The sequence below is a fragment of the Cricetulus griseus genome, chromosome 2 (genome assembly GCF_003668045.3).
Source record: "Cricetulus griseus strain 17A/GY chromosome 2, alternate assembly CriGri-PICRH-1.0, whole genome shotgun sequence".
In the NCBI taxonomy this organism is placed as follows: Eukaryota; Metazoa; Chordata; class Mammalia; order Rodentia; family Cricetidae; genus Cricetulus; species Cricetulus griseus.
In genome coordinates, this window is record NC_048595.1 from 344,184,557 (window position 1) to 344,210,450 (window position 25,894).

At 41.3% G+C, this 25,894-nt stretch overlaps 1 protein-coding gene and 1 long non-coding RNA gene across 2 annotated transcripts; one reads left to right on the top strand and one right to left on the bottom strand.

Moving 5' to 3' along the window:
• Positions 1–2,023: 2,023 nt before the first annotated feature.
• Slc45a2 (solute carrier family 45 member 2) lies at positions 2,024–25,894 on the top strand. The gene is made up of 7 exons (XM_027401268.2): positions 2,024–2,658; positions 4,480–4,656; positions 12,773–13,098; positions 19,645–19,788; positions 20,375–20,498; positions 22,060–22,271; positions 25,202–25,894. The coding sequence occupies exons 1-7, from the start codon at positions 2,274–2,276 to the stop codon at positions 25,424–25,426; spliced, it is 1,593 nt and encodes a 530-aa protein (XP_027257069.1). The 5' UTR covers positions 2,024–2,273; the 3' UTR covers positions 25,427–25,894.
• LOC118238396 lies at positions 7,965–10,280 on the bottom strand. Its single transcript, XR_004768574.1, has 2 exons — positions 9,519–10,280; positions 7,965–8,443 (listed from the first exon to the last, which is right to left on the bottom strand). It is a non-coding gene; the product is annotated as an uncharacterized LOC118238396 (long non-coding RNA).

Below are 25,894 nucleotides of genomic sequence, written 5' to 3' on the forward strand. Positions count from 1 at the left end.
GTCACAGTTTTCCCTGCCCAGTGCTGGAGTTAACATTTTTATAGGGGCCTAACCCCTGATCACTTAATGAGTTCCCAACTCCTTTGAAATGCTCTTTTTGTTTAAAAACAGGTATTTATTTTTGAAATTTTCATTTGCACATATGATGTGTCTTGATCATATTTACGTCTTATTCCCCTCTCCAACACCCATCTCAACACAACTTCCAATAGGTGACTACTATTTCTCTATTTGTCTCCACTTTCAGTACCACTACTTTGCTTTTATTTCTTTTTTTTTTCTTCTGTAAGACTACCATTTTTAGTCCTGTAAAATTTTGCAATAGTGCATTTTTCTCCTATGGGACAAAACATAATTTTAATAACAGTAATCACCAATAGCAATAAAACTACCTACATCACCAATCCCATCTTCAGCTCCTGCTCTGCAACCCTTTGTATGGATGACCTGAAATGTCTACACGTTATAGTATCTTTTTCTTTCATGTTCCATGTCATTTTCCAGCATTGACAATACACCTTTTGTTCCTGCCACTTGGTTAGCAAACTCATGTCGACTCAGATGCCACCTTCTTTGTCAAACTGCCTGCCCTTCTCCACCCTATGGTGGTTTTATACAGTGAATATGAACTATAATGTCAGAAAGGTCATGTGTCCAAATTTCACTCTCCCATGTGATGTTTAATTCAATATTTTGGAAGTGCCTGAGTGAAAGCTCAGAACTTGTTTATTCTTTCTGTTAGGGCCCTTGCTGGAATCACAGTGACTGGGCAACTTGGAACCCAGCTTCGCAGAAATGAAACTAAAGGGATTATTGTGCAATCTTACCTTGAAAGTTTGAACTACCTCAGTTTTGCTGCCAAAATGTCAGGTTTCACTGTTGACTTGATTTCAAAATTCAAATGTTCTGAGATAACACCAGTAAGTTCTGTGCAATATCTGGGTGCCTTGACACACAGTCTGAGAAACATCAAATTAGAATCTGCCTAGGGAAGTGCATAGAAGAGACATAAACCAAGAATTTAAACTTTTAAGATTCTGACTCCATACCTTGTTATTGAACCCTTTTTAAAGGTGTTTCTTCTAAGGTAGTTTTCCTACCAAAGTTTTTTTATTAGGGTCCAGTAAGGAAAATGTGACCCACTTGAAGTGTTTAAAAGAGTACATTTAATTAGAGGATTACATTGGCGATAAAGAGCAGAGATAGTGAGGCTGTCCAGATATGAGCAGAATCAAGGAGCCAGGGTTTCTCCTACGGTTGCAGATTAGCTATGGGGAGTTGAGCAAACCCAGCAGTCCATTGTACCTGATAGAAGGTAGGTTCACAGTGGACATGCAATCAATGCCAAAAATACCTCTTGGGATGAAGAAAACATACTTGGATCATACTTGTTTTCCCTTTCTTCCTGGCTTTTCACTATTGCTTGCTGTTGACAAAATATACCTAGAATCCAGAGAACAAGGGAGCCTGGGAAATGTAGTCCCATAAGATGTAGGCAAAGTAGGCAGTGACTGGCACCAAACATAGACTTTATGTATTTCGTTCATTCAACCTGTATGTATTAGCAAATATTTTAGGGGACCTAAGAGGTGCCTGGCTACATGCTGGGGATGCTATAAATCAACCTGATCTCTCCTGAAGACCAAGGCTACTTAAAGGATATAATTAAGGAAATAACAAAGGCTATAACAAACACTAAACTATCTCATTTGAAAAGGTACTGATCGAAATGAGCTAGTCCAGGGATTATGTGACAGTTAATAATTTGGGTGAAGGGTGAGAGCTCCCCTCGCCATGCTGTTTTAGATCTAGTTAATTTGTCTTTTAAGCTGTGTGTAGAAAATATGAGTTCAGGAAAAGGGAATATCCAGATCTATAGAAAGTTTATAGAAATTATTAGGTTATTTACATTTTTATTTAGTCTCTGTATAGGAGACTTTATGATTTGAAAACTATGGAAGCATTGTGTACAATTGTGTGTGTTGCAGAGAGAGAGAGAGAGAGAGAGAGAGAGAGAGAGAGAGAGAGAGAGAGAGAGAGAGGTCTTTAACCAGCATTCCAAGGATCCAGAGGTCTCACAACAGTTAATCTCGGTCATGCTTCCAAGGGCCAACACCCCCTTTGCTTCTCATCATAACTTGTGATCTTGGAGGCATGAAAGAATTCCAGCCCCTCCTCCAGCCTGCCCATCTCTGCTCAAACAGGCTCCATGTCAGATGCAGTTTGGAGCACAGAGCTGAGGACCACGCAGGAAAGTTATTCTCTCTGTGGTCATGAGTGGCAGCAATGGACGGACTGACACCCATACCTATCAATCACTATCGGAGGATGGCCCCTTTGGCCCTGTGGAGCAGCCCAAGAGATCCACGGGAAGACTCGTCATGCACAGCATGGCCATGTTTGGCCGGGAATTTTGCTACGCAGTGGAGGCAGCTTATGTGACTCCCGTTCTACTCAGCTTGGGCCTGCCCAAGAGTTTGTACAGCATGGTGTGGCTCCTCAGCCCCACCTTGGGATTCCTGCTGCAGCCTGTGGTGGGATCAGTCAGCGATCACTGCAGGGCCAGGTGGGGCCGCCGGAGACCCTACATCCTGACACTGGGCATCATGATGCTCTTGGGGATGGCCCTGTACCTCAATGGAGATGCTGTTGTATCAGGTAAGTGGAGTGCACAGGCCTAATAGTTAACTGTTAGGGTAAATTGTCATCAGTACTTTTTTTAATGCCTATCAGCTACAATCAATGGTTTCTCCTAGCATGCAGTAGCCATAAGCTTCCTTCACCTTTGAATGACCCCCAAACCTGTGGTTGAGGAGCTTTTGCTTCTAGAAACATCACAACATTGTTTTTTTTTTTTAATTGCAAGGTTTTTAAATGGATTGAATTTTCATTCATTTCACCAAATTAAGTATTCTTACTTTTTTCCCAGCTGAAGGATTTTTGAGCATATTACATCTCTCATGGACTGCTTTGTCAAGTTGTCAAATAAGCATCTGTAACAAACCACCTGCTGAGTACAAATAAGGGTTAATTCTGGGTGCATAACATTGCTACAGGGCACAGGACTGTCAGCTCTGGAGATGTCTTTGTATTGTGAATTCTGGGAAACAAATTTGGTCTCAGAGCAATATTTCTAGAGACAAACCAGCTACTAATTCCTAAGTACTTGGGGCAGTACACTGAAAAAGAGATCATAAAGAGGCACACATTTTTAGATCATTTATGCCAGTAGAATGAGAGGTTGTGATGTAAGATGAGCAGGTGATACTTGAAGATATTTACAACAGTGGTTTCCAACTTTCCTAATGCTATGATCCTTAAGCACAGTTCCTCACATTGTGCTCAAACCACAACCATAAAATTATTCCATTGCTATTTTAATAACTGTAATTTTGCTACAGTTATGAATCATAATGTGAATGTCTGACATGCAGAATATATGATATGTGATTCCCCCCAAGGGGTCATGACCCACAGGTTGTGAACCAACCTGTTTAGATTTAGAAGGATATATAAATATGGAAATGTAAGATATAATTGGGAAATTTAAGATAGGTATTGATTTTTCTCCTGGAATGTTTCAAATAAGTTTATATATTGCACACTATTTTTAGGTTAACAAAACATAAGCAAGGGACACAACAGTATATCACTCTTGGCAGATTGGGTGGATGAGTAGAGCATATGGATAGAATGGATCCCACTTAAGTGTACTACAATGGCTTTCTTAACAAACTGAATGAACTAGGGAGAATTGGTTGAGGATAGACATGTTTATACTCCATGATCTCATTTACCTGGGTCATTCAAAATTGTGTATCAAGGGGCTGCAAATGGTCATACTCTCTCCCTCACACCTGCCAATCCAGAGTCTTGGGAAATGGGGCCAGCAATCTGTGTTTTGACAAAGCAGTTCAGATGGCAATCAGGCACTCCAGAATTTGAGAAGCCCTGTGTTTGGGCACCTCTGTGCAACTGTGGGTCTGCACATACTAAAAGGGGGGCCTTATAGAGTCACCATAGCTGAAGCTGGGATTTAAAGAAATTTCTTTAGCTTATTTCATATTGTTATTATTTCTAATATAGAGAGATGCCATTAAAATCCCTGAGTATTCAGATAAAGTATATAACCCAGTGCTTTTTGGAATAGTCACAAGATGGAGCAACCATCACCACTGTGGACTTACAGGATATTTTTATGCCCCTCCCCAAAGAAACCCACTCCCCACTGGAAGTTACTCCCTGTTTTCTCCTAGGCACCAGATACTAGCAATCACTAATTTACTTTCTGCCTATAGATTTGTATTTTCTGGGCATTCAGTTGCATACTTTCTTAAACATGAAAAAGTGCCATTTTTAAGATGTGAAAACAAAACTACATAACTGAAAATGGATGATTTGATGGCAGGTTAAGCGAAATAAAAATATGTGGGTTGTTCTAATGATGCTTTAGATGACCAATGTTTGCTTCTGTTTTAGCTTTGGTTGCAGACCCAAGGACGAAGCTGGTGTGGGCCGTAACTATCACCATGATAGGTGTGGTTCTCTTCGATTTTTCTGCTGACTTCATTGATGGGCCTATCAAAGCCTACTTGTTTGACGTCTGCTCCCACCAGGACAAGGAGAAGGGCCTCCACTACCATGCCCTCTTCACTGGTAAGGACTATTCCAGTAAGTTTCTCCTTCAGCTTTGCAGACAGGGAGAAACTCCCACGGAAGGCATCCGGGTCCCTGTACTTGGCATCTTGTGAATGAATGGATCAGTTGATAGGAAGCGCCTGTCACGCGCTCTGCCCTGTCTCAGTTCATTTCTCTGAACAAAGTAAGCTCATGACCAGGGCTTCAGAGTTCTTGAAAAGGATGTTTACACAGGAGATTTTCTTCGGGATGCTGTGGAAACATGTACAACTGAAGTGAAAGGGACCCCTGTGCACTGAACTCTCTCTTTAAAGCAGTGAGCCTCAGGCATTCATCCTGCTGCATCAGCCTTGCTTCGGGATGTTGAAAATGCACATCCTTTCCCCACTTATGCTGACTCAGAGCATTTCAGATCGGGCCCAGGAATTTGCCTTTTATTTGATAAGGACGCCAGGTGGTGTGCCAGGTGTTGTAAGAAATCCATTTAAAGTCAAAACTAGAGCAAGCGAGTGAACCCTCACCACCTTCAAGAATTCTTAATTCTATAAAGAAATCAATCTGCTCACTGTAAATGTTCATGCTGGGTGGGCATTGGGGACTCCGTCCATTCCTAGGGGGCTGTTGCCAGCCTCCCTCGATTGCCACTGGGCTGTTTCCTAAGCAGTGCTTTGTAGAACACCAGGCAGCCCTCCCTGAGCAAGCCTCTGCTAGCATGTCACGGGAAGGCAGGACACCAAGCCAGGGGGATTTCTACAGCTAGCAGGAGTTCTCTATCAAGTCACTTTACTATGCTGTCTTCATAGTCAGGCAGAGGCGTGTATGTTTCCCTCCCTGGCCATGTAGGGCCTACCTCCAGAGCCAAGATTCATCCCTACACATGGAAGCTATGGAGTCCGGTTTTGACATTTTGGCAAATATTTGAGTAGTGAAACTATGAAGGGATGAGGCTGCCCCAGTACAGCAAGCTGTTCCTACCACTTTGGGGAAGGTGCAAGGTCAGAGGGGCAGTCCTGTCTGTCTGTGGCCTGGGACCTCCATATCTCTGGAGGTTTAAATGCTGTAGAACAGAGCCAGGGTTTGAGAAAACTCCTGCCTCACCTTTGCTCAGCAACCTCATTCTCTCTCCTGGACTCTGGTCCCATTGAATTTTTACCCGTGTTGTTAAGAGCAACAAGCACTCTTAGCTACTAAGTCATCTCTCCACCCTCCCCCCAACACCCACAAGCTATTTTCACTCTGCACCTCGAGCTTTGTTTCCCATTAATCGCTCTATATTCTCTGTGCTCTGGAGGATTCTCAACATTTTTCCAGCACACACATCAAATTCTGTTCATTCACTCTTCCCCTGGCTCTTTGTAGTCTATAAAATGCCACTGACCCTATAAAATGCCCAGCTCCCCTTCTAGGAAAGATGGCATATTGATTGAGCACACCCACTTTTCTCTTCTTTTCTCACCTCCAGTCCCCTTCATTTTTCTTTTCAGCATACTGGAGATATTCCAGGATGTCTTTTTTTTTTCTTTTTTGAATAAACACAAGAGCACAAAAGTTCTTTATAAAAGGAGTATTTTTTTTTTTTTTTGGTTTTTCGAGACAGGGTTTCTCTGTGTAGCTTTGGAGCCTGTCCTGGCACTCGCTCTAGAGACCAGGCTGGCCTCGAACTCACAGAGATCCGCCTGCCTCTGCCTCCTGAGTGCTGGGATTAAAGGCGTGCGCCACCAATGCCCGGCAAGGAGTATTTCTTTAGTGCTCTACTTTTTATGTTTGTGGTCTCATTTCAGTGGTTCTCAGGTCCTTCTGTGTAATGCCTCTTTTAAAGTCACCTACAATTAACTGTAGCCGCTGGTTGTGGTGGGAAGAGCAGTTGGTGACAAGGGACAGTTTGTTCCACTTCTGAGGAAACCAACTAAAATTCTCAGTTTAAAAGATCAGTCAGTACTCAAGGGGCAGTTTTCACAGTCTCTTTCTTGGCCTTTGCTATTGCTACCTCCTACTTTAGAACATTTGTAACCACCCCATTTCTATACATTTCACCTAAGAAGGAGCTATCCACAGAAAATGTGTGTGTGTAAATGAGTGAGAAGGTGAGGATGACGTGACAGAAAGTGATTGGTCAGCATTCTTTATATCTGAGTGAGCTACTTGCAATCCTACTGGAGTCACTTTACTTTGTTAACACCTTGACCCTTCCCGGTCCTCCTGTTCTCCCCGGGGCAGGTGTTCAAGGCATGCATAGCTTAAGGAAGGGATTGATCATAACAATGCTCACACAACAGTGGCTATATTGGTTTACCTTTCTCAAATAATACATGTGGTAGTGAATACGTGGTGGCTTTTGGTTAGCAGTCCACATCAACATCAACTTCACTTTTATTTGGTTTCTTTGTCAGTGTGTTGCCTCTTGGATACATGATGGTTGCTATAGTTTCATCATGTTTCTTTCAAGACAGGAGGGATGGAGAGGAGAGTCAGGGAAGAAAGAAGGGGGAAGAACCTTTCTATATCATCTTTCTGAATGAGGAAAGCAAGAGCTTTCTACTCCCCTCAGACATTTATTTGTTCTTAGTGAGCATAATTAGATCATCTAATAGGCTCTTAGGGTTGAAAAGCAAGGATTTGTTCAGCTTTTAATTTTTAGGGACAGGGCACATACTTCCTGGAGCAAATTGGGATCCATTACCAAGGAAGAGGGGGCAGTTTTTACTAAATAGAAGAAAGCAATATTTAAGAAATTTGGACATAAAGAGACATTTGATTTCTTGGTTTTGTCTCATGGTAAGCACCAAGTTCTTGATGTCAGTCAGTGTTCCCAGGGCCTGTGTTTGGTCCTCTGAGATGTCAGTCAGTGTCTCTAGGGCCAGTGCTTGGTCCTGTGGGAGATCACCATGTGTGGATAGCTTCTAGCAAGTCCAACATTCCCCAACAGAAGAGCAAGATCAATCCCCTCCTCTTCTAGGGCAGTTCTCTGGGGGTCCTACCCAATTTAGATCTTCGTTTCTAAGGACTCTGACTACTTGATGATGGTGTTCTCACATTATTCATAATGATCACTATAGGACCACTCATAAAAATGCAGCATGCTTTGTTCTGTGTATGTAAACCAGCACCTACAGTGTGTGTGTGTGTGTGTGTGTGTGTGTGTGTGTTAAAAGAATTTTTCTACTGTCCCCTAGGGAGTTATTACATTTGGCCTTTTGTCTCTTTCACTAAAAAGTAACTGTCATATCTCCCAGCAGAGTAGGAGCTGTGATGGGGTTGGACATGCTCTTAGCCTCTGAGCATACACACCAGTCACTTTGGATATCAACTGAGGCTGCAGAACCCAGTGAGCCAGCAAACCCATGTTTATTGGTAGGAAGTGTCTCCTGGATGTTGAGAGTTTCTAACCCAGGATATTTGTGCTAAAGTGAACTGCAGACTGCACTGTCCTGGGCAGTGAGATCTATCTGTTGGTGGCCAACTTGAATCTGTGAGGCTGGGAAACCCTTCCTTCCCTTAGCGGCAGTGCAGGCTCCGAATGTCTGAACTTTGCCCCTACCCCCAACCTGTGAGTCTATGATGTCAGTTGCAAACAAACTGGCAAAAGTGCCCATGCACAGAATAAAGAGACAAGCAAAGGGTCAAATGCCAGACGTGTGTGACCACTTGTTTTCTCTATGCTTCCGTTTGCAAAAGTTATATTTGGAAGTGAATGCTTCAGGGATAAGCAGGCCCAGTGTATTCCTTCAGAAGAAGAAGGGGAGGAAACTCGGCAGGCTTGGCTTCTTCTAACTTCAAAAAAGTACTTCAAAGTGTGCACCAACTACTAACATGTAAAAAACAAACAAACAAACAAACAAAAACAAAAAAACCGCTGTGATTGGCAAATAAAGACCAAGAAGAGAGTTAAAAATGAATGTCAGATAGAACCCCTTCAACCAAACTTTTTATTCAGTATGGAAGAACCGCCTCTCATGTTTGGGGCTATTTTAACTTTTTCTTATTCATGAATAATTGTTGGATGAGTGGTTTTGTTTCATCAGCTGGGTTCCTTTTGAAGTTGGTGCCTGTGGGTGGCTTTCACATCTCCTCCCTCGGGCACCCTGGGAAGGACACTGCCGGAGCAGAAACCAAAGACATTCCCCCAGTTCACTCTAATTGTTTTAGTTTCAAGCTCAGCATATAGCACCTATATTTACAGGGTTCAGTGTGATGATGTTGTCATTGCCTGTATACAGTGTACAGTGATCAGGGCCACTATCACCTATCGTTGTTCCAAGGTACTGACTACTATTCTATGCTCTACTTCTACGTGCTCATTTTCCTTTTGTTTCCACTCACTATATGTACTTTTCCATGCTTGCCTTTGTCATTTAACACGATATCGCTGGAAGAGCTTTGTCACTTAGCACAATGTCCCTGGATTCCAACAGCATCTTTAGCCTCCTTGTTCTGATCACAGATCCCATGTTCACACATGATCTTTTATTATTCATTTGTGGTTTCTTTGTCTGCTTCTTTACCCCCAACTGGCAGGAACTGTTTTTCCTTTTTATTGCTCTATGACCAGTGCTTTCAATGGTGCATAGAATATGGAAGGGCCTCAGAAACTGTTGGTGTGGCTAATATTCTGTTTTAGCATCCTTAGTTTTCACAATGTTTAAGGTGTGTTGCTGGGAGGTAAAGTGACTAATCCAAGGCCACTTGACTGGCTGTAGAGGAGGGGTAAAATTCAACAAGCCAACACCTAACTAAAGATGTGGTGTCTGTCTTAATTTGAGTGCCTGTAAAAGTTGAGCCCCGGGAATATGGACACACAGTTTACTTGGGAATTAATTCCATGGAGAAGGATGGAAATATTATCAAATGTGCTGACCAGGCATTATGGAGTTGGCTTTTACCTTCCATCTCTCCATGGACATCCAGGAGCCTTGTGCATCTCAGAACTCTTCTTCATTTGAAGGGATGAAGGGTAGAAGATTCACTTCCACTAAAGCAAGGTGGTTCTAGGAGATAGGTGGTTCCATGAGGTTAAGTGAGGTACAGATGCATTTCTGAAACTAGTTGGCTTTGCATTATTCACCACAGCAGTTGCTAGAACTGGGCTGAGATTTTCAGTGTAGCTCAGCACATTATCTCCAGTATCTGTACTCCATTCTTGCTGGTCACCACTAGGCGGCACTAGAGCATAGGAGTTATAAATATTGGTTCTGTGGCCTTGAAAAATTAACTGTAGGTATTTGCAAATGGCTCAAGAACCAGCTCTGTTAACAAACAGAAAATACACTGCTTTCTAATCCCGAGCCAAGAAAAGAAACAGGAGTCAGGCTTTATGAGTCCTGTCAGAAAATGGGGAGTTTCTGAACTAGGTTAATGAGTCATTTTCTGTGCTGAAATTGAGAAACTCATTTCTAGAAAAATGATGAGATACTTTCAGTCGATGCTTTTGCATGAACTATTATTGGATTAGGCATGTTATCACAAATTAGAAACTTCCAGCCTGGCCAGAACTTGTGGCCTCAGATAGTATGCACTTTGCTTACTATCAGTATTTATTTGGATGCTATGTTAATTATAAAACTGTTGGCCAATGGCTAGGGCTTCTTATTGGCTAGCTCTGTCTTAATTATTAACCCATAACTACTAATCTATGTATTTCTACATGGCCTTAACTTACCACAGAACTCCTGGCACGTCCTATCTTCCCAGTCTCTGCATGGCATCTCTCCCTGCCTACTTTTCCCAGAATCCTCCCATTTAACTTCATACCTCTGTTGGCCAGTGTTTTATTCATCAACCAATAAGAGAAACATATACACAAAAGGACATATCCCCCATCAGGGCCCCTTAACAGATACAAGTACCATGCATTCTCCTTCCCACATGGGCTAATTGCAGGCTCACACTGCAGTGCCAAATATTTCATGTGGGTGCTTGATATCTGAACTCTGATTCTCATGCTTGTGGGGCAAGCACTTGGTCAATGGAGACATCTCTCATCACCAGAAATGGGAACTCTTTGAGTTATCTTTTCTTCCAGATCCCCTGGTTGGTAAAGATATTGTCTTCATCTGGGGCAGAGACCTCACTCAACAAATAAAACTACAAACTGATCCACTCAGGAAAATAACTTGTGTTTGCTAAGGCATGATGGGAGGCTGATGTTGAAACAGAAGAATCAGTTTCATCCAAACTTGTGATGTATATAGAGGGTGTGTTTGGCACTGGTCATTTGCTGCGCAATTTCAAATCTCTTCATGCGTCTCCCTTTAAGCCTTGTGTTTTAAGAAGTCCCCAACATCTTCACTGGAAGGAACATCTGAGCCATATTAGGGTTTTGGTGCTGAGTTATATAATGTCTTAGGCATAGAAGGAATGTCTGTATTTAGAGCAGTAAGTGAAGAGAATGGATCACTAATAACAGTATTTCAGATGTAAGAACTTGGGTGGAATCAATTTTTTTTGTAGTTCACAGACTAGCTTTAATTTATGCTTTAAATAAGAAAAAACAAAAACAAACAAACAAACAAACAAACAAAAAAACACTCCTTGGGTTCCTGAACCATCACTGTAAGGAACTTCTTTCAGGTTCTCTAAGTTCAGTTAAGCGCTTTCTGCAAATTAGGAGACTGAGTTGCTTTAACACAGAGATTTTTGTTATAAGACATCTTTGTGCCAGGCAGTGGTGGCACATGCCTTTAACCCCAGCATTCGGGAGGCAGAGGCAGGCCTGGTCTACAAGAGCTAGTTCCAGGACAGCCTCCAAAGCCAGAGAAACCCTGTCTCGAAAAACAAAATAAATAAATAAATAAAATGGGGGGAGGGGAGAAGGGAGGCATCTTTGCATCAAAATTGTTTTCTGGACCCCATGAACAAGATAACATTGAGCAAGTCCAATGTAGGGATGGATGTTCAGTTCCAAAACATTGGTCAAGGTGGCAAATTTGAAGGTAGAATTTTGTATTTCTTTTTGAAGCGTTTGTCCCTCGTAAAATTCCTCATTATTCTCCTATTTCTTTCCACACATTCAGGACACAGCAAGCTGTCTTCTACTCCCGAGTTTGGTAAAACATAGGTTGGTCATAGAAAAAGTAGGATCATTCTTTGGGGACTGTCTGGAACCTAGGTTTGACCAGTTTTCATCTGCAGACACACCCAGCCAGTCTCATTTGCAGGGAGCACTTTGCCCTCAACAACACACCACCTGACTCCAGGGGCTGGTGGCAGAAAGGCCTTCACTTTGGAGGGAAGAGGTTGGCGATTGGCAGCCATAGGCAGACCAGCTCTATTGGTATTTCTTCCCCAGGCAGCAAGTATGGACTCCCTTCCTGGAGTTATGACTTCCACAATGCCACTATCCTCCCTTCTCTGTCTCTTTAAATTTTGAGGTGTGGGTCCTTTAATGGTCATCTTGGTAGGGTGGAGTCAATTTTGATGAGTCCTGTCTCAATACCCCTCAAGTGACACCGTGTCCAAGCATAAGCATACAAAGCAAGAACCAGAGAACCTTCATTTTAGTGTCTGATAAGATGATAATAGACTTAGAAAAATTCATGTCTAAACCTTTGTTCTTATTTTTGTAGCTATAACTGCAAACACATACTTCGGATTTTATTCACAGTGGAAAAGACAGCTCTCAGGACTCTTTGATCATCCCAAGCTAGTTTTGTATCTTCTGAAGAAGTTTGGCGGTAGTTAGAGGACAATAAAAATAATTTCTTTTTAATGCTGCCAGAAATTGATTTTATGGACTCATTTAGGTCAAGAATTTGAGTTGCTTTTTAAAGCAGTATAGAGAATGCAGTTGGCAGTTGGGGGGGCCACAGTATCTCCTATGGTGGTAATTTATTAAGGTCCTGATGTGTGTCTTTGTGTTGTACGGAACATTTTTCATTTTCAAATCATGGCCTTACTGATAGGTTACTCTTTGGATATGACTGCATAATAGGTGAGTAAGACCAAGGTCACGGCAAGTAAACACCAGAGCTAGGACTTGAACTCATGCTGCCTCACTACAGGAGTCTTAGCCTTTTACTGTATTGTCTCTTCTTAATTACTAGGCTGTCTCTGCTCTCCTCAGGGAGCTTTTCCACAGAAGTGGAGGGCCTGTTCATGGTGGCCAACTCATCTCTTTTTTTTTTTCTTTGTTTTCTAGGTTTTGGCGGTACCCTTGGCTACCTTTTGGGTGCCATAGACTGGGTGCATCTGGAACTGGGAAGGCTGCTGGGCTCCGAGTACCAGGTCATGTTCTTCTTCTCTGGCCTGGTATTCACTTTGTGCTTTATCACTCATCTGTGCAGTATTCCTGAAGCCCCGCTCAGAGATGGTGCACAAGACCCTCCCTCATGGCAGGTCCCTCAGGGCTCTTCCTTGTTGGCAGATGGGATGCAGGAATATGGTTCTATTGAGAAAGTTAAACACAGTGATGCAGAAACAGAGCTGATAACGCAGGGAAGGGCAAACAAAAAAGTCCCTGAACAGGTAAAGATGAAAAGACTTTTTTTCTTTTTCTCCAAATGGGGGAAAATGTTCTTCACTTTCTTTGTGAAAAATTGTTTTGTTTGCTGGTCTGATGTGAAGAGTTTTGTGAAGTCTATTTGAATCTTCAAAACCTCAAGTAGCCATTAGCCTTTGAAATGAGAATTTTGTGCCTCAGTGGTTCTCTTGCCTCTTTCTCCTTTCAAAGCATCAAACTAGGGAGGATGATGCCAACTGTAAGAAGTTAGACCATAGGAGAGCTCTCTAGCCACCCTCTGGCCACAGAAAACAGTGTCTTATGTAAGGATTGCAATCTATAACTTTGTCCCTCCAAATGACAATGTTGTTGAGTTGATGACTGGATTAGACACACAAAGTTTGTGTAACATGACTTGATTGGACCAAAGCTTCAACTTTAAAACAAAAACAAAATAAACAACGGCAGCAGCAGCAACAACAATTCCTCAACTGCATGCCAGAGAAATGAATTAAGGTTCAGAAGAAATGGTCAGACCAGAGAAGAGATTGGAATCATGTTGACCAATATAGAAGCCACTAACTCCACACAACTACTTAAATTACACTTTAACTAAAATGAAATTAAGTCTTCATTTCACTAGTTGCATTAGCCATATTTTGAAAGCTCAAAGCCTCATGGGACTGGTACTGGTGTCCAAGGCACGAAAAGTATAGAACTTTTCCATTTGTTATAAAAAGACAGATGGGACAACATGGATACAGTAACAGAATTCTCCCATCAGTTGCCCTTAAATACCCATTTTGGGCTGGGGTGGGATGGGGGCTATAGTACAAAGGATCCACTCATTAGCACAGACATCAAAGTCTTGTTCCTGGATGACCTGCATCATTCATTGACAAATACCTGACAGGGTGGCTTTAGAAGAGCCTAATTATTTAGAGCATGTGTCAGATTATGGCAAAACAACCTTTTAAAATGTATGATCTTGAACATTTCTATTTCTGTAAAATGGAAAAGTAATTCTGTCTACCAGCAGGGGTATTGTGCAGTTCACAATGGATGATCTATGTAAGTCAGTCAGGATGGTTCCCACTGGACAGTAAGGCATTGTTTAGATGAGCCTGTGAGAATACTGAATGCTCTAAGTGCAACCAGGGAGTGTTATCCAGGATAAAGACATACAAACAGCCCAGTGAGTCACAGCTCTCTGTGAAGTCAGTCTCTTCTGTTGGCTTAGCCTATAAGCCAGATTCTTTTACAACTAATATGAAGATAGAAAGGTGTTTCTTAGGCTTGACATTAAATATATAAGCATGTTGTTTATAATTATTATTCAATAACAAATTACTTTGGATACTGAGTATGTTCAAGGAACTGTACTAGGAATTCAGAGATCATTAAGTTGACTAAGGTCCAGACTCTGTGCCGAGAAATAAATAATAATCCATGCCTGAGAAATTACAAATTGGAATGAGCCATTTATACCATCACAATAAGGCACCAAGTGGAAAACGGAACAAAAGCAATGCATCCATTAAGATTTTCTAAACAGCAGTTGTTTGGGCAGAATTACATATTCAAGAGATTCGAAGGAGGCCTCTCACATACTCTGCAGTTCTATGCTGCCCCCCCCCCCCAGCCAAACTGACCCCAGGTAAGTCCCAAGTCTTCCCAGAAGAGTCTGGCACTAGAACTTTACATCTTGCTTAGCCATCATTGTCAGGAATGTGTGGTAAATCTAGAGAGACAGCACTTAGACTGTCACTCATCCATGTGTTCATCCGCAGGAGATCAAAGTGGCACATTACCATGATGGTAATGATTCTCATAGCAAGTCCAATTGATTTTGCAAAAGACAGAGACTGTTCTTAAGTGAACAGAACAAGGCTTCATGGATGAAAAGAATAAAACCACCCCAGAGTGGTGCTCTGAATGATGGTCAGGATTTGAAGTGGAGACTTGGGAAGATTATGCCTAGTAGAGAAAGGAGCAGCAGCGAAGCCATAGAGTTAAAACAAATGAAAAAACAAAACAAAACAAAACAAAATCCCCTTGGTGTGTGGGGGAAGGAACATGGTAAAAATTCCACACTGGTGACTCTTAGATAGCAGACTTTCAGTCAAATTGATAAAACGAGAGCCAAGGGTGGGACCTGCAGGTAAAGCATGTGCAAGGCCCTGGAGTTGGTCCCCAGCTCCACAAAAAGAAATTTAAAAAGATGTTGAAGGGCATTAGTGATAAACAGACCAATTTACCAAAAGATTAGCCTTATAAATATGCAGGAATCCGTCAGCAAAATCGTCCATGATTGCCGGGTGTTGGTAGCCCACGCCTTTAATCCCAGCACTCGGGAGGCAGAGGCAGGTGATCTCTGTGAGTTCAAGGCCAGCCTGGTCTCCAGAGCAAGTGCCAGGACAGTCTCCAAAGCCACAGAGAAACTCTCCCTCAACCCCCCCCAAACCAACTAGAAGTAAGGAACTCCATATTATTCATAAATATATGGAAATGAAATAACGATCTTCTAAGCAATCATTGGATCACAGAAGAGGTTAAAAGAAAAATGTGACAATGTCTGATGCTGTGCTTACAGCTGAATAAAATCCCGTTGAAGTCTACCAAGCTTGTAAATAGCTAATGCCAATTCTTCTCAAAGTCTTTTAAAGAAATCCAAAATGAGAGGAAACTTCTGAGCACTTCTATATAATCATTATTATGCAGATACCAAAGACAGACACTGGCAGTGAAATAAACGAAAAAAGATTCACAGGCCAATATTCTTTTTTTTAAAAATTTTATTATTACTTAAAATTTTTTTTAGTTTAGAAACAATCATATTTTACATATCAATCCCAGTTCCCTCTCTCTCCCATCCTCCCATGCCCCCCACATACCTTCCCATCCTACCCCCTATCCAACCCCCAAGGAGGGTGACACAGGCCGATATTCTTAAACACTGATGCAGAGATTCTCAACAAAATACTAGCAAACTCATGATCAAGTGCGATTTTCTCCTAGAATACAAAGATTATCTACCTTGTATGAGTCAATAAATGTCACATAGTATGTCACATTAATATAGCAAATATAGCAAAGGGCTAACATTATGTGATTATCTAAAGAAATGTGGAAATAGCATTAGACAAAATTCAATATCTTTTGATGATGAAAACTTAATAAGTTATGTGAAGGATATCCGCTGTCAGTTCTGTGTAACATGAGAGAGAGAGAGAGAGAGAGAGAGAGAGAGAGAGAGAGAGAGAGAGAGAGAGAGAGCATTGATTGTAAAAGAAACCAATTGAGAAGAAGAAGGAACAGAGCAATGTAGTGAAGCATATGGCACTTCCCTTGGTCATGCACATCCAGGAATGTCTCTGGCTATGTACATCAGGGCCAGGATCAAAGCCAAGGTCAAAGTTGATATACTTTCTCTCAGTCACTGATTCCAAACTGGGGGTGGATGCTCAATTTAGAACTAGAATTCTGAATGGAAAGAGACCTGAACTGTTTTGGAGTTCAAACTAGATCCCATAGAAACTGGTGTCCCATCCCTGCATGCCAAAACTGTTTCTCATCTTAATAGTTGTGATTTCTCTGTCAAAGAATACTTTGGTGTCTTCCTCCTGACGATTCTGAATCTTGTTCTCTTACAAACCTACCACTCCCCAGTCACCAGCTGATGATGGTGTAGAGTCTGTGCAATGAAACGACTCCCAGGGCTCAAAGCTATTGTAAGGGCTTTTCTCTGGGAATTGACGAGTCAGGGGTAAGATGCCAGCTAGATTTTCATTCTGAGTTAAAATACTGAATGCTTATATTTCCAGCTTTTACGGAAATGCTAAGCTGAATTTGAAGGCTCACATTTATTTTTGGAAGGAAGGAGAAATTAGGTTAACAATGGAGCAGGCTGAAAATTATGTGGAAGGCAGAAAGATCCATTAATATTTGGAGTGAGGCAGAATGCAAGCATGCTTGCCAGACTTTCCTGATTGTGCCTTTTGGGGCAAAGGAGAAACAGAATGAAGAGAGAGGGCTGAATTCAAAGCATGCAAATCAGCTGCCATTCCCTAGATAGTATCTACCTTTCCCTATGAAGAAAAATAAGTAATTCTAGACGTTTGTTACTGTAACCTTTTATTTTAGGTATTATATTCTGCATGCAAAATATTATTGTTTTTCCTAAATACAAGAGAGTGCTTATTTTGTGAATATATATATATATATATATATATATATAGTTTACTAGTATAGTCACTATCAGTGGGTTAAATACTGCAAAATGAATGAAGTTAGCTGGGTGTGATGGTACATGTCTGTAATCCCAGCACTTACAAGGTGAAGTTAAGAAGATTGGGAGTTCGCTTTTAATCCCAGCACTTGAGAAGCAGGGGCAGGCAGATCTCTGTGAGTTCAAGGCCAGCCTGGTCTCCAGAGCGAGTGCCAAGATAGGCTCCAAAGCTACACAGAGAAACCCTGCTTCGAAAAAAAACCCAAATAAATATAAATAATATTTATTATAATAAATAAATAAATAAATAAATAAATAAAAGAAGAAGCCTGGAAGTTCACGGTCATTTCCTCACCCTCATGGACATGTCAAATTCAAGGCCAGCCTGAGATATACGAGATCCTGTCTCAAAACACAAAACAGAAATAAGAATGATGAAATTGCAAGTATCAATTATAAAATGAGCCTAGAATTGTTAAATCTAATATCTTCAACAAAGAAGTAAAAAAAAGTATCAGATAATTGAAGAATTATAAAACAAGGAGGCTGGGGAGAGATGACTGGCTCTGTGGTTAAGAGCACTGTCTACTCTTCTAGAGAACCTGGGTTCAATTCCCAGCACCTACATGGCAACTCACAACTGTCTGCAACTCCAGTTCCAGGGAATCTGACACTCTCACACCAATGCACATAAAATAAAAAATTATTTTTTAGAGTTACAAAACAGAACAAGGCATGAACGAAGTCTCAAATGCAGAAAATAACTTGCAGTAAAAAATACCAGGAATATGATGTTTAATATAACAGAGTGAGTGGTTATCTCTCATCATAAATTTATTCTTTCCTCACATTTCTAATTATGTGAAGAAAATTATTCAATAATAAAGTACTATATGACAATAGATGATAAAAAGAGTTATAAGACAATATGTATCATAATGAAAGTAAACCATGTCAGGAGATTGTCTGATAACTCTGCTAATTGGGTCCCAATTTCATTTTGTCAAGACTCTGAATTTTAAAAATTCCAAGAAAAAAGAACCATCAACCCACCTCAGCTGACATTCATATTTTCATTATCCTTAGGGAGACTGACCGCTTGATTCTTTCTTCTCTTATATGACAAGATGTTAAAGACTTTTTCTATCTTCAGTTGTATCAATTCTAACTCTCTCAAGCTTGCTGAAACCAAATAATAATAGGAATAGTCATAGTAGTAATAATTGCAGCCCTTGCTGTTAATGTATAAGTCTACACTGAGGAATCTGGGGCATGAGTATTCATCTTTTAGATGTGGGTTTTCTCTGTTCACATTTTAACTCAACACAAAGCTCACTTACCCATCATTGGCAAGAGTTGGAGATGTGACCTTAGAGCAGGAACCTACCACTAAGGACAGGGAGCCGGCTAGCTCTCTGTGTTAGTTTCTTAAAATATCACTACTACAAATGTAGCAGCTTAAAACAACATCCATCAATCATCTCACATCTTTACAAAGTGTTGGGTCAGAAGTGTTGGGGGCCTCCAGTGGGTTCTCTGTTCAGGGTCCTACATCCCTGCAATCATGACATCAACAGTGCTGTGTTCTCATCTGGAGGTTCAACTGGACAGATCCTGTCTTCAAGCTCATTCTGGTCATTGGTGGAACCCAGTTCCTTGTGGTGTGAGAGTAAGCTCCCTGTTTTGTTGTGGATTACTGGGCAGGAGCTGCTCTGAGTTTTTGAAGGACTACTTTCAGTCACTTTCAATGTGGCCCTTTCTGTTTTCAACCCTCACGCTTCAGGATGCTCTAAATTCTGCTTCTGCCCCCAGTTGAAAAAGGAAAGCCCTCTGGTTTCTAAGGGCTTGTGTGATTCGACTAGTATTAACCAGGTAGCCATCCTGTTAATTCCCTTCAGGTTCACTAACTAGTAACTTTAATTGTATTTTCCAGATTAATTTTTATATATAACAAAACATAATCTTGGGTGCCATCAAGACAAGAGATCATGAACTCCATCTTGAATTGGCCTACCATGCTCTAAGAACAATAGTTATCTAAGGGATTGTTTAGCCCTGTGGGCTTTGTCCTCTTGCAGGAATACCATTTAAAGACAGTGTTATCTGTCTCTTACATCTTGGACTGAGTGTAGCTCTATTCCAAACTGTCCACCTTTAGAGTATGAAAGTTATTTATGGAACCACTAAGTAGTTATTTATTTTTAACAGCACGTTATCAATGGTTTGTCCCATGGAAACCTACATGTGATGTCATGATAGACAAGTGACAGAGATGTAGCATGGCTGTTTCTCTGACTCCTGCTCCTGGCTGGGCACTGACACTGAAGACTGTGCTTTTTTCCAGAGACAGAGGGCAATGTCGATGAAGTCACTTCTGAGGGCATTAGTGAACATGCCTTCCCATTATCGCTGCCTTTGCATTAGCCACCTCATTGGATGGACTGCCTTCCTGTCAAACATGCTCTTCTTCACAGATTTCATGGGACAGGTAATGAATGCATGATGTTCACACACTCACTGGGAGCTGCTTCTGTCTGGCCTTTGGAATAGGTATAGCAAAGAGCGCCTTTAAGAAACTGGTTTATAGATATGTTCTAGAAGTAGATGCTACACTGTGTAAAACTACTCAGAGATCTACCACTATGTGATCAAATACAACAAATAGGCAAGAGTAGATATTATCTTCAGAGGTCATGTCAAGCTTCATGAAAGAGGTGTGTGACACGATCCCTACCTTAAGGCTGACTGAGAGTTTCAGAGACACAAGAGGGCAAGAAAGAATTCTGAGTGGGAATAGAAATGGTGTGGGCAGAGGCGAGTTGGAAGTCTGTTAGCTGTACTAGGGAATGGTACTAAGTCAGGTGGGCTAGATGTTAGGATGAGGGGGACCATTAAAGATCACCTGGAGGAGTGTTATTTAGATATACTTAATGAAGGTCCTTGAAGGAGGCACAATACATGAATGGAATGACCTGGTGATGCCTGATTGAATTCTATGCCCTAGGAAGGGTCCCTTTCCCCAAGAGTTGAGAAGCACTGCACTAGTTACTCAACCGCTGGGCCCTCTCTTTCAGATTGTGTACCATGGGGATCCCTACAGTTCACACAATTCCACAGAATTTCTCATCTATGAAAGAGGAGTTGAAGTTGGATGTTGGGGCTTGTGCATCAACTCTCTGTTTTCTTCACTTTATTCTTGTAAGTATTCTTTTCCTAAGAGAGTCAGGCTAGTAGTGGGACCCAGATTTTATACTTCAAAATCTGTTTTCTTCTCTTTAGAATCTTAGATTCTTGATAATGTTTAGGAACTCTGGAAAAAAACTCTTCCTTTAGAGATCATCTTATGAAGTGTCATTTTTCATAGTCAATTGTAGGAGTCATTGCCCTTGAATTGTGCTTGTAATCAGTGGGTTTTGGGGAAATATTTTTTTCAAAAAAATAAAAGGGAATTTTGGGGGTAAGATGGTGAGCTATTGAGTGGATGAATTCCAGAAGCTTCATGTTCTGCTGGAGATTATTATATTATTTTATTGTATTATATTATTATTACTATTATTGACCTAGTTTTGTACTGCTTCTATTCTCAAGCCTTAGCAACAGCACTCTAGACATGGAAGACATTTGATAGGGGAAGTAATGTCTGCTTGTCATTTCTACAGCTTGTCTTCCATCCAATGACCCCAGACAGTCTTTTGTTTTTTAATTGGTTCAAGTATAATACAGATTTCGTTTCTTATCCATGAAGTATAAGTCTAATAATAATTCCAGTGGCTAAGCAACATTTCATTCTTAATAGGTGCATCTCAAGCGTCTATCATTTATTTTTTGGTTGACATGATGCAATAGACTAAATGAGAGGAGTGATCACTCTGCCTCTGTATTTGTTATCTTTGTGTGTGCAAAGTATATGCCAAGAACCAAGTTCAAAGTCAGTTATTTGCAGGCCACCTTGAAGTTGGTAAAATAGCAATAGTCACACTAAGTGGTATATGTGTCCTGTAGTGGACTGGGTGATTCTTTCATATATTTCACCTCATTTGATTCTGACTAGCAACGGCCACTACAAAGAACTGCATTTTATTTCCATTATCTATGTAAGAAAGCTAAGATGATGATCAGTTAAAAAACTTGTCTCCATAAAGGAGGAAGCCATGGGGGAACTGTGGGAACCCCTTCACAGCCTTTGTATGATTGACAAGACAGGGAAAATGTCTGCAGAGAATATCACATCTTTCTTACCTGTACAGACTGCCTTCAAGTTGCGGCTAAGAAACTAAGAAAAATTTGTATCATTCTGCAATACCTGGTTGTTTTAATATCTCCAGCCTGACTTTGGCTAGTGAGGTCAGGATAAGCATACACTGTCCGTTGGGTCCTCTTGGGCCACACTTCTCTCATCAGAACAGAGACTCTTCCTCTGTATCTTTTGTCCTCAGGATCCCATCCCCACGGGTTTTTTTTTCTCTTCTTTTTTATGTTCTTTTTATATTTGGCTAGCTGCTATGAAGTACCTGGTTCTCCTCCATGGACAATAAAATCAGCAAGGCAATTTTATGCTGTCTTTTATGCAAAGGATTTAAAACTGATCCCCAAATCCAGATGTTTCTCACACACAGATAAAGAAGTGTTTTGTTCCTGACTCAGTATCAAAGGATGCTGTCTAAAAAAATGTATCTTCAAAAGAAAGGATTATCTGAAATTATTAGATATTGTGAGGCACCTGCCAGCTGTAATTTCTTCCCATTTATTCTCTCGACAGACTTTCAGAAAGCTTTGGTTTCCTACATTGGATTAAAAGGCCTTTATTTCATGGGATATTTGCTCTTTGGCCTGGGCACAGGATTCATAGGACTCTTCCCAAATGTCTACTCTACCCTGGTCCTCTGTTCTATGTTTGGTGTGATGTCCAGCACATTGTACACTGTGCCCTTTAACCTCATTGCTGAGTACCACCGTGAGGAGGAGAAGGAGGTGAGTAACAAAGGGAATTCATCTGAAGGATGGGGGAAGGGAGGAATTTTGCAGAAGAGTGGGAAAACAATTATCACCATGCAGACTTGACTACCAGCCTAGGTGAGTTCTTCCCTCCTCCTCCTTGCTGTGAACCTTGGTACATCTTTTGAGTTTTAGGACAATGATAGTGACTCCCAATTATCTGATTAAAGAAGGTAGTCTTAGTGATATTGAAAAACCAGTCCACGATCAGACGGAGACAAAGGAATGGAGAGACCAAACTCTTCTGCAACCACCCTATGGGGCTTCCCAGTTCACATCAGCATTTCTAGATGCCCACAATGCCTTCCCTGTTCCATGCACTGCATAGGAGCTTGTTGGCATCTTTTGGGGTTATGGGTTGAAGCTGTGACTTGATTCTTACCTTGCTTCCTGGAGAGGCACTACCTACCTATGGCTTGGAATTCAGACCACAATTCAGATCTTAAGCAATCTTCCTGGCTGTATCTGAGGAGTGCAATAAAGACACCATTGAAATGGCTGCTTCATGGTGAAGCAAGCTACTGTCTGAAAGACAGTCACCAGAAAAGCCTCCCCTTTTCAAAAAAGTACTGCCACCAAAGTGTATAGAATTATGACATGACTGTTCCATGGTATGGTTAAGGGGAAGGTTTTTATTGTAGACATGAGAGAACAGCCACAGGCATCTGGAAGAGTGCAGAACAGAGAGATGAATTAGTAAACTGAGCATGGCCAGCAGACTGGACATGGCTGTGAGAGAAGCAAGAGCAAAGCAGAAAGAGAGAGGAAGAGTGTGGGGGAGTAGAGAAAGGGGGGAGGGAGACAGAAAGGCAGAGAGAGAGAGAAAGAGAGAGAGAGGGGGGAGAGAGAGAGAGAGAGAGAGAGAGAGAGAGAGAGAGAGAGAGAGAGAGAGACCAAAAAGGGAGCATATTTGAAATATCAAGGTTATAAGGAGAAGGAGTAGCTGGAAAGAGGGAAGTCCATGAGCTGGGGGAGTTTGGGGTAGGGGAGGAGGTGAGAAGGGAGCATGTTATCTGAAATGCATAACAGACATTTGTGATACTGAGGGAGCCTGGATGCTAGCATGCACTTTGATGTGCCAATAGCCACCATAGATATCCATTCCTCCATTCTGCCTGCAGTAAGGGAAACGACTAGACTCATGAGGGAACTAGCTTCACGAGTTACTGAGGAATGCTGGCTTTTGTCTAACCACCAGAATTTGGGGGAAATGGACTTCCCTTTGCATCTAACTCAAGGCAAAGAAAAAAACTCAAATAAGCTTTGGAATCACAGAAAAGTAAATTGAAATTCTGTATCCTTTGAAGCTGTGTGACACTGACCATGTTTTTCATTTAGTCATCAAGTAGCACTTAAAATGAGCTCTTTTACAAGAGGTCATAGTTTCACAAGGGCCAATAATCACAATATACGAAAGTGTTCTTGTGAAGTTGCTCCCTCCGTAATTTTTCTGTCTGCATCCCCAGCCCACACCTGCTATGTTATCACTCTTGCTAGAGTTCTTAAAGTTCATCTTTTCAGTATTTTACAATGAGAATCAAACTAACATGAATGTGTTTTCATATTTCCCCATTTTTATTGAAAAGATAATATTAATTTTTCTTTCCCAAGGTGCATTTTACCTGAGAATAGAGGGAATGAACATTCAGACACCAGATACCCTTATCAATCAAGGGAGATTAATAACATTCACTACATAATGTAGGTGAAAAAGTAAACCTGAACACACACATGCGCGCGTGCGCACACACACACACACACACACACACACACACACACACACACACACACACACACACAGAGTGCCTTTAATCCCAACACTTGGGAGCCAGAAGCTTGTGGATCTTAGTGAGTTCAAGGCCAGTCTGGCCTACAAATAGAGTTCCAGAACAGCCTAATAGGGCCCAAAAAAATGACAGCTAGAGTTATTATTGTGCAATATCTGCACCTAGGTGAGTGCTAATAAAAAAAAAATAAAGTCCTGACTGCAAAACAGCTTTGCACAAGGCCTTGCATGTAAGAGACACCAGATGGCAATATGAACCAATTGGGGCAAAATATCAAATATCTATCAAGTGTTAACATATTAACAAAATAACCATGCTGTGAGGGGGTTATTGCTTCTCATATGTTTAAAAGTAATTTAGCATTCTTTTGAAACCACTTGCCTTTTTGTTTTGTTTTTTTTTGCATTTGTTTTTAGAGACAGGTTTTCTCTGTGGGATGGTCCTGGCTATCCTGCAACTAACTCCCGTTGTAGACCACCTCACTGAGATCCACCTGCCTCTGCCTCTGCCTCCCGAGTGCTGTGATTAAAGGCGTGCACCACCACCGCCCAGCTGCCGATACTACTTGCCTTATTAATACCAACTAAGAAAAAAAAAAGATTTGAATTGGTGCTTTGTTGAGTTTCTGCAACATTGTATTTATTTATTTCTTACAAAGAACATCCTGACCATATTCATGCTTAAACCATATACTCATTAAAGCTGGAGGAAAAGGCTTCCTTGCAAATGAGGAAGACAGCATCAATGAAGTTCCCTGGAGTCCACCAATTAGGAATTAGCAAACTATGGCCTGCTGGTCAAAGGCAGCCTGCTGTTTTCAGATAGTTTATAAGATAATCCCCTTTAAGTTTTTAAAAGATTGAAATGAATTCAAAGAAGGAAGGATGCTGTTTGGTGATGCATGAAAACGGCATGGGATCTAATCAGGTTGCATTGGAATGCAATTTGTTCTTACATGAAATCTTTCTTGATTTGTGAGCTCAGAGTCAGTTCCAAACAAGATCCTATGAAGCACAAAGGATTTTACCAATGGACTCTTCCCAGAAAAAGTAAGCTGACCCTTGACCCTGTGTAACAGTGCCTTGTAGATCAAAGGTTGTTCCTGTGTTTCTCTTGCAGAAGCAACAGGGAGCCCCAGGAGTCCCTGACAACAGTGGGAGAGGCAAAGGTGTGGACTGTGCTGCACTCACCTGCATGGTGCAGCTGGCTCAGATCTTGGTTGGAGGTGGCCTGGGTTTCCTGGTTAACATGGCTGGGAGTGTCATCGTGGTGGTGATGACAGCCTCTGCTGTGGCACTGATAGGCTGCTGCTTTGTGGCTCTCTTTGTTAGATATGTAGATTAGGTTTATAAAGAAACATGGACCCAAACCTCAAACAAATGACTTGGGAACTTTATACCCCATATTGGAATCTCACCTTGTGTGCACGCCTGAGAAAACGTGTGTGTGGTAGGATTGCCTGCCCCACTGCCTCTTCCTTACCACCGCCCCTCAGTGTAGGGACGGAAAAGTCAGCTTCAGCTTCTCAAGGGGTCTTTCAGGCCTTGATAACATCTGAAGCTCAAATCAATCCTACCCATGATGCTTATAATGTAATTTTTACAAAAGCAGTCCATAGATCATTGGGAAATCACATATTTCATCAACACAGAAATACTTAAAATATTGCCGATCGTTTTATGGTGTTGATTTATTCAAATTTAAATTTGCTCACAATTAATTCCTGTAAATGTATGATATTCTTAACAAATGTGCTTTGAAGGTCTCATTCTGAAAGCTGTGCAACTTAAAGAGTGTTCATTTGTTCCATTG

Coding starts and splice junctions, on each gene's coding strand:
- Slc45a2 (XM_027401268.2), top strand. CDS start 2,274: ATGAGTGGCAGCAATGGACGGACTGACACCCATACCTATCAATCACTA. Junction 20,499..22,059: donor GTTTTCTTCACTTTATTCTT/GTAAGTATTCTT, acceptor TTCTCTCGACAG/ACTTTCAGAAAGCTTTGGTT. Junction 22,272..25,201: donor ACCGTGAGGAGGAGAAGGAG/GTGAGTAACAAA, acceptor TTTCTCTTGCAG/AAGCAACAGGGAGCCCCAGG.